The sequence below is a fragment of the Chelonoidis abingdonii genome, chromosome 19, assembly GCF_003597395.2.
Source record: "Chelonoidis abingdonii isolate Lonesome George chromosome 19, CheloAbing_2.0, whole genome shotgun sequence".
Taxonomy (NCBI): Eukaryota; Metazoa; Chordata; order Testudines; family Testudinidae; genus Chelonoidis; species Chelonoidis abingdonii.
In genome coordinates, this window is record NC_133787.1 from 1,288,700 (window position 1) to 1,296,056 (window position 7,357).

The 7,357-nt window shown below is 47.3% G+C and overlaps 1 protein-coding gene and 1 long non-coding RNA gene across 2 annotated transcripts in view; one reads left to right on the forward strand and one right to left on the reverse strand.

The window, feature by feature from the left end:
- Positions 1-27, reverse strand: part of LOC116828129 (uncharacterized) — an 8,923-nt gene extending 8,896 nt beyond the window's left edge. Inside the window, exon 1 of the long non-coding RNA XR_012657256.1 lies at positions 13-27. This is a non-coding gene — a long non-coding RNA (uncharacterized LOC116828129). The remainder of the gene's footprint in view (positions 1-12) is intronic.
- Positions 28-940: 913 nt separating this feature from the next.
- MLKL (mixed lineage kinase domain like pseudokinase) overlaps positions 941-7,357 on the forward strand; it is a 32,760-nt gene continuing 26,343 nt past the window's right edge. The window contains exons 1-3 of the mRNA XM_075073671.1: positions 941-1,053; positions 3,184-3,642; positions 3,790-3,906. Coding sequence (XP_074929772.1) covers positions 3,186-3,642; positions 3,790-3,906 — 574 coding nt within the window. The 5' untranslated portion in view covers positions 941-1,053; positions 3,184-3,185. The remainder of the gene's footprint in view (positions 1,054-3,183; positions 3,643-3,789; positions 3,907-7,357) is intronic.

Below are 7,357 nucleotides of genomic sequence, written 5' to 3' on the forward strand. Positions count from 1 at the left end.
AGAGAATCTTACCTGGCGGCGACATGTAGATCAGCTGTTGCCAGGTCATGCCAGTCCTCAGGACACATCTGCAGTTGAGTGGTCTGACTTCACCTCTTCTGGTGAGACACCGAATCACAAATCACCTGTTCCTGACTGTTCTCCTCCATTACTGCCAGCGGCTGAGACACCCCTTTGCCCAGCATGAGCTGATACCACCTCACCTGTTCGTGCTGCGGACCCTGAGCCCGTGGTACTTTAGGGTGCAACAACACCAGAAATGCGCCGTAATCCACCTAGAGACAGAAGGCCTCCTCATCGGATGGATCTTTAGCTAGGGCGAACCCACGGTTATGGGGCAAAATAATCCCCAGGTTTTAGCCAGGAATGGAGGCAGTCTACCCTCCTTCTCTAGCCTAGTATGTGTTTTATTTAGGGGATGTTCTTATTAGGGGGAGAGGAATATGTTGTATATTTGGTTGTCATGGTTTTTGTTCCTATGGCAACTGATTTAGATTATTAGGGGATAGCCCTGCCAGTTTCGGCCGGTTGAGTGAGCTCTGTGTCTGTAAATAAATGGCAGTTTTATTAGCTGTCTGCTGTCTGGCCTCTAGTGATTTCTTCCTAAACCGGCTGCCTCCAAGGATATAACAATTAAGCTACATCAGAAGGTGCTACAGCTCATAGAGAGGGGCTGATCTCTCTAAAGAGTTTGTTAAATTAGCTTTTCCTCCTGCATTATTTCTTACTACACTCTTTTATTTAAAAAAAACAACAACAAATGAGTGATGCGATCTGCCCTGTCCCTTTTCTCTTGAGGGCCAGAGCGAGAAGAGCCACAAACAGTTTCCTGCATGAAAAGAAAAGCCACTAGATTCCGCCCAATGCATACATGGCTGTAAAAGAGGAAACAGATTTGCAGAATTGCATAATCCTAAACTGTCGTCAGGGAGGAGGGGCCAAACTGGGAGAGAGACAAACAGAGGGACTTTCTCGAAAGTTTACTATGATACTTGGTAGGTCTCTCGGACAAGAGAAGGGCTCAAGGACAGAAAGAGCTTGGCAGGGGATCAGGTAAGTTTGGCTGTTTGTTTGCTTGCTAAAGAGAGGAAGGAGCTTTGAGCTGGGAAGTGCCAGGATGATCTCTGAGGGGAAGAGAAACTGGTTACAATTTTAAAATGCTTCTGTTGAACCTCTGCCCTGACTGAGACATAAAACTTGGAGTTATTAGAGCCAGGCAGGCTCCTGGAATGGGCTACGGCTGCTTCCAGCCAGCTCTCTCTTTCCTGCACAGCTTTGGAGGAGTTGTCTTCTGGCTGTAACCCCTTTGGCTAGCATCAAAAGTGAAAGAGAAGGCAGATGGGCAACAGAAGGGAAAGCAACCAGAAAGGCTGCTTGGGATTCTGGTGAGCTGGTCCGTGTGGGTGGGCTCCTTACATGCAAATACTGGCTCAGAAAAGGAGTGGCTAAGCAGAGGCATACTGTGCCCTCAGAGGGCCAGCGGGGAACAAGGCATTACTCAGTTATGACCATATGGCCTGCTCGTGACAGGCTTCACAGGGAATTCTCCTCACCCAGTATCTGAGAGGAAGGGTGGGCCGGGTGGCAGTGAAGCAGGCCCTCCGATAAAAAGACACATGTGGTCTATTCGTTTTGAGGATGGGCCAGTCCCTGAGGTCCTCATTCTCTACTGACTTGGGTTAAACACCCACTGACTCCACAGTGAGTTTCACCTGAGTAAGGGCTGAATTACAAAAAGAAGTGGGGAGCTCAGAGTGGGGCAAATCAGACCAGAATTTCAGCTAGTGTAAATCAGTGTAATTTCATTGAAAACAATGATGATTTACACCAGCTGAGGATCTGGCCCCTGGAGCCTATTACTGCTTTGAACAACGAAAGATAAAGTCATCCTGTAGCAATTCACACAGCAAGCAAGGTGTGCAGCCTCATGGAGGGAATGTCCAAGGCACAGCAAACGTGTTTGTCTTGAGACTGTAACTCAGTAACCTTGACACCGCATTGGTGTAGCATAGTGTCAGCTATAGAGTACAATAAATTCATGTGTCAATTAATAGTCTTCCTACGCAGAGCATATTTCCTAGCAGCAGTGCAAACCATGGTGAGACATGATAGAACATAGCACATGATATCTAAAACGCAACTGTGTGAAGACGTATGGTAAATAGAGTAAAGTGTACTGTTATAAGAATAAGGGAGAGAGGGAGAGATATAAAATACATATGCTAGGCAAAGGTTTTTCAGAGTCTGTCTGGAAAAGTCTATGAGGGATGGGTAGATTGGTCTGGGAAAACATAAATATCAGAAGCCCTATTATTCCATCTAATCTCTGGGGCCTGATTTTTAGAATTGTGCTGGCAAAAAGTGTGTGTGTGTGTGTGTATGTGCGCGTGTGCGTGTGTGTGAAATGTAGACGTGCCAATGTCGTAACTGAACAGTAGGCAAAAAGTGTGTGTGTGTGTGTGTGTATGTGTGTGTGAAATGTAGATGTGCCAATGTGGTAACTGAACAGTATGCCTAATCTTGGCCCTTGTCCAGTTCTTCAGCTAAGGTTTTGAAATATTTGGACACATCTTTGGCCCTTGCAGTTCCTGCCTTGGTTGGTGCACAGGGCTTCCACTACCAGCCTCAGAAGGGTTGGGTGGCTCAGACTAAATTGGCAGAAGAAGCTGACTGCTTAAGTGCTCATCCAAAATGAACCCCAACTGCAAACCTGGGGTGAAAGCCTGCACAAGCCCATGGCACCCTTAGGACTTAAGTTGGACTTAAGCAGAACACTGGGGCTCATGCTAGTCCTCTGCATAAGCCTGAATTTCAGCTCCCTGAGAGGTTCATCTGTCACTAGTCAGTGAGGCACAGGTACAGGGAGGCTATCTCATATGGCAGGGATTGCAGAGAAGAAGGCTCTTGCACCTAAAGGTAGAAAGGGACTGAGAGTGGATTCATCTAATATAAATCCTCACACTTCAAAATAAAAGCGTTAAGGAAAGTAACATCCTCTTCCCATGTCAAAGGGGTGAGGGATTCGCCATCACTGGCCATTTTTAAATCAAGGTTGGATGGATGCTCTAGTTCAAACAGCAGTTATGAGGGGGTGGTCATAATGGTCCCTTCTGGTTTTGGAGCTAGGAATCCCCCAGGCCAGGGAGTGCCATGTTACTGATGTATGAATCCCATTCCTTTCAGATATGGAGGTAGTGGAGAAGGTCCTGAGTGTGGCTCACATCATCTACGCCCAGTGCGAACAAGTGAAGTGCTGTAAGCACCAGTGCCGCCGTCTAGTGTACCGCATTCACATCCTGCTGAGGCCTGTGGAGGTCCTCAGGGCACAGCCTCCAAAACAAATCTCCTCCCAGGTAGAAGAGACGCTGCAGCAGCTGCTGGAGACCTTGGAGAAGGCCCAGGAGCTGGTGAAGAAGTACAGCCAGACGAACTGGCTGCAGAAGTTCCTGAAAGCCAGTGATGTCGTGGAGGGGTTTGCACGGGTGAACGAGCGCCTTGGGGATGCCGCTCAAGGGCTCTCGCTCCTGCTGCAGGCTGAGCATAAACAGTCATTCCTCGAGACCTTTCAGCGAGACACCTGCAGCAGGGAGGACAGCCAGGACACCAAGGATGACAAAGCCCACTGGGAGGAGCTGCTCACAAGTGAATAGGCATTTTTCAGACTCTCCTGGTGCCCAGACCATGTGGAAGAGTCATATGCCAGGCAACAAACCCCAACGGTGCTCAACAAGCATCTGTCCCACAAGTTCCTTTAATGACCTTGACTTTCTGCTTCTTCCTTTCCCCTAGGAAGTACGGAAACCAAAGATGCAGTGGATAACATCCATAAAGACGTCAGACATGTGGGATCAAAGGTGGAGGATGTGGGAAGCAGGGTGGAAGAAGTTCGCCAAATGGTGCAAAAGTGTAAGTTAGCATCAGGCCTCTCTCCCCTTGGGCATACCCCTCCCAGGGTAAGGGTGGGCTGTGAACTGCTGACACTGAATAGTCATCCTCCAGGCTCAGGGACAGCAAGTTCACTGGAGGGATTTGCAGTCCTGATGGATCGGCTTAAGAATAGGTGGAGTACTTGGTGCCTCCGTGGACACCTTCCAACCTCAGCTGTGCTCCCCATGCTGGATGGCTCCTTATTTACCTTGTCAAGCCTGCAAAACCCCACACAACATCCATCCAAGGTCCTCATCCTCCCCACAGCAGAAGCCTTCCCCAGTGTGATTACCTTATCATTAAAGGCTAGATCTCTCCACTGCGACAAAGCATCTCTGTGCTGCTTTTGCATCCCTCCCCCCACACCCCTTCCAGGAGGGCAGGGCTGAATCACCTTCAAGGAGTTTCAGTACTGCTCTGTGCTGGCCACCCTAAGTCATCAATGATGTGTGGTTCAGTCTGCTCCTTTATGTCTTGTCAGCATTAAGAGCCAGACACAAGCGGACTCAGCAGTTCCCACCTGACAGGGCAAAGCATCACCCCCAGGCTACTAGGTTAGCTCCTGAGACCCAGCTCCTGCATTATAGTTCTGGTACCTTCTTCTTGATATTGGGCATTAATGATTCATGATAGGAGAGAAAGTGGGAATAGATGCGCTTTTAATGGTAGCAGGAGTAATAGAAATGGGATGAAATTTGATAGTCCAAAGTGCAAGCTCGTGCACATACGGACTAACTACTTGAATTATTGCTATGAGCTGGAGACATATCAGTTGGAAGTGACAGAGGAGGAGAAAGATCTGGCTGTATGGGTTGATCACAGGGTGATTATAAGCTGCCAATGTGATGTGCTGTGAAAAAGGCTAACACAGTCCTGGAGTGCATCAGGCGAGGTATTTCCAGTAGAGACGGAAGTGTTATTGCCATTATACCAGGCACTGGTGAGACCTCACCTGGAATACTGTGTGCAGTTCTGGGATCCCACGCTTCAGAAAGATGAATTCAAACTGGAAGAGGAGCAGAGAAGGGCTACTAGGATGATCTGAGGAATGGAAAACCTACCTTAAGGGAGGAGACTCAAGGAGCTTGGCTTCTTTAGCCTAACAAAACAAAGGCAGAGAGGAAATATAATTGCTGTCTATAAATACATCAGACTGCTAAGTACCAGGGCGGGAGAGGAGTTATTTAACTTACGGGTCAATGTTGGCACAAGAACAAATGGATATAAACTGGCCATCAACGAGTTTAGGCTTGAAATTAGACAAAGGTTTGTTACCATCAGAGGAGTGAGGTTCTGGAACAGCCTTCCAAGGGAACAGTGGGGGCAAAAGACATAGCTTGTTTCAAGGCTGAATGTGATAAGTTTATAGAGAGGATAGTATGATGAGATTGCCTACAATGTGGCATATGGCCCATTCATTACTGCTGTTAACAAATATCTCCAATGGTAGGACATGGACACTAGATGGGGAGGGCTCTGAGTTACTACAGCGAATTTTTTCCCAGGTGTCTGGCTGGTGGGTCTCGTCAACATGCTCAGGATCTAACTGATTGCTGTAAGTGAGGTTGAGAGGGTATTTTCCCCGTGGTCAGATTGGCAGGGACCCTGGAGTGTTTTCACTTTCCTCTGCAGCGTGGGGCAAGGGTGACTTGCTGGTTTGAACTAGAGTAAATGGTGGATTCTCTGTAACATGAAGTCTTTAAATCAAGATTTGTGGACTTCAGTAACTCAGCCAGAGGTTATGGGCCTGCGATGTACAGGAGGTCAGGCTAGATGATCACAGAATCGTGGAAGATTAGGGTTGGAAGAGACCTCAGGAGGTCATCTAGTCCAACTCCCTGCTCAAAGCAGGACCAACTCCAACTAACTCACCCCAGCCAGGGCTTTGTCAAGCAGGGCCTTAAAAACCTCTAAGGATGGAGATTCTACCACCTCCCTAGGCAACCCATTCCAGTGCTTCACCACCCTCCTAGTGAAACAGTGTTTCCTAACAGCTGACCTAGACCTCTCCCACTGCAACTTGAGACCATTACTCCTTGTTCTGTCATCTGCCACCCCTGAGAACAGCTGAGCTCCATCCTTTTTGGAACCCCCCTTCAGGTAGCTGAAGGCTGCTATCAAATCCCCCCTCACTCTTCTCTTCTGCAGACTAATCAAGCCCAGTTCCCTCAGCCTCTCCTCGTAAGTCATGTGCTTCACCCCCTAATCATTTTTGTTGCCCTCCGCTGGACTCTTTCCAATTTGTTCACATCCTTTCCGTAGTGGGGGGGCCCAAAACTTGATGAAATACTCCAGATGTGGCCTCACCAGTGCCAAATAGAGGGGAATAATCACTTCCCTTGATCTGCTGGCAATGCTCCTACTAATGCAGCCTAATATGCCGTTAGCCTTCTTGGCAACAAGGGCAAACTGCTGACTCATAATGACTCATGATGGTCCTTTCTGGCCTTAAAGTCTCAGTCTATGAGAAAAAGCCCTGAAATTTCACTGTGTAGGCCTTGTTCTCCATTATGGCACAGTTGCAACTGCATATAGCAGCTGTATAGGACACGTGGAGCTCTCTCCACCCCACATTTGTTTATCCAGAGACAAATCATGACAGGCCACTGTGTCTCCAAACTAGGAACATATGTGGGAAGATGCCATTGAATCATTGCATCTGGATGCTGTGGTGATAAGCATGGTATAAAAAACTCGTTGGCTAGATTAGGTCAAGTGCCTTCATCCATACAACATATTATGAACTAGATAAGTTATTTCTCCTACAGGCTGGGAGGGCAGAGAGACGTTTGGTTTGCACTTAAAAGTTATATCAGCATAGCTACATCAGTCAGGGATGTGCTGGGGGAAACCTCAACCTGACTGACATAGCTATGCTGACAAAAACCCCAGTATAGACCCAGCTATGCTGATGAAAGCTGTTGACATAGTTAATGTCATTAGGGGAGATGGTATTTCTACACCAGCAGAAAAACTCCTTCTGTCATCATACACTGTAGCAGCAAAAGGGCACTGTGCTGGCATGGACTCCATCATGTAGCCGTAGACAGAGGAAGAGATTTCTTATCAAGAACATCATTTAACATGGTCCTCTGGTCAGGTGTTCCAGGTTTACTGAGCTAATTAACTTCTTACAGGTAAAAGAGACATTAACCCTTAACCCTCTGTTTATGACATGCCCCTCAAATCGCAGACAGTGGGGAACTTATACTACTAAGTATGTAAACTACAAGACTTTCTACATTTCAAGGACAATTCTTAACCAGCTGATTCTGGGAAACTTTCACAAGAGAGTGCATCAGCTACTTTGTTAGAAGTTCCTGAAATGTGTTGAATTTCAAAATCAAAACCTTGGAGAGCTAAACTCCATCGAAGAAGTTTTTTGTTGTTTCCCTTGGCAGTATGAAGCCACTTTAGCACAGCATGGTCA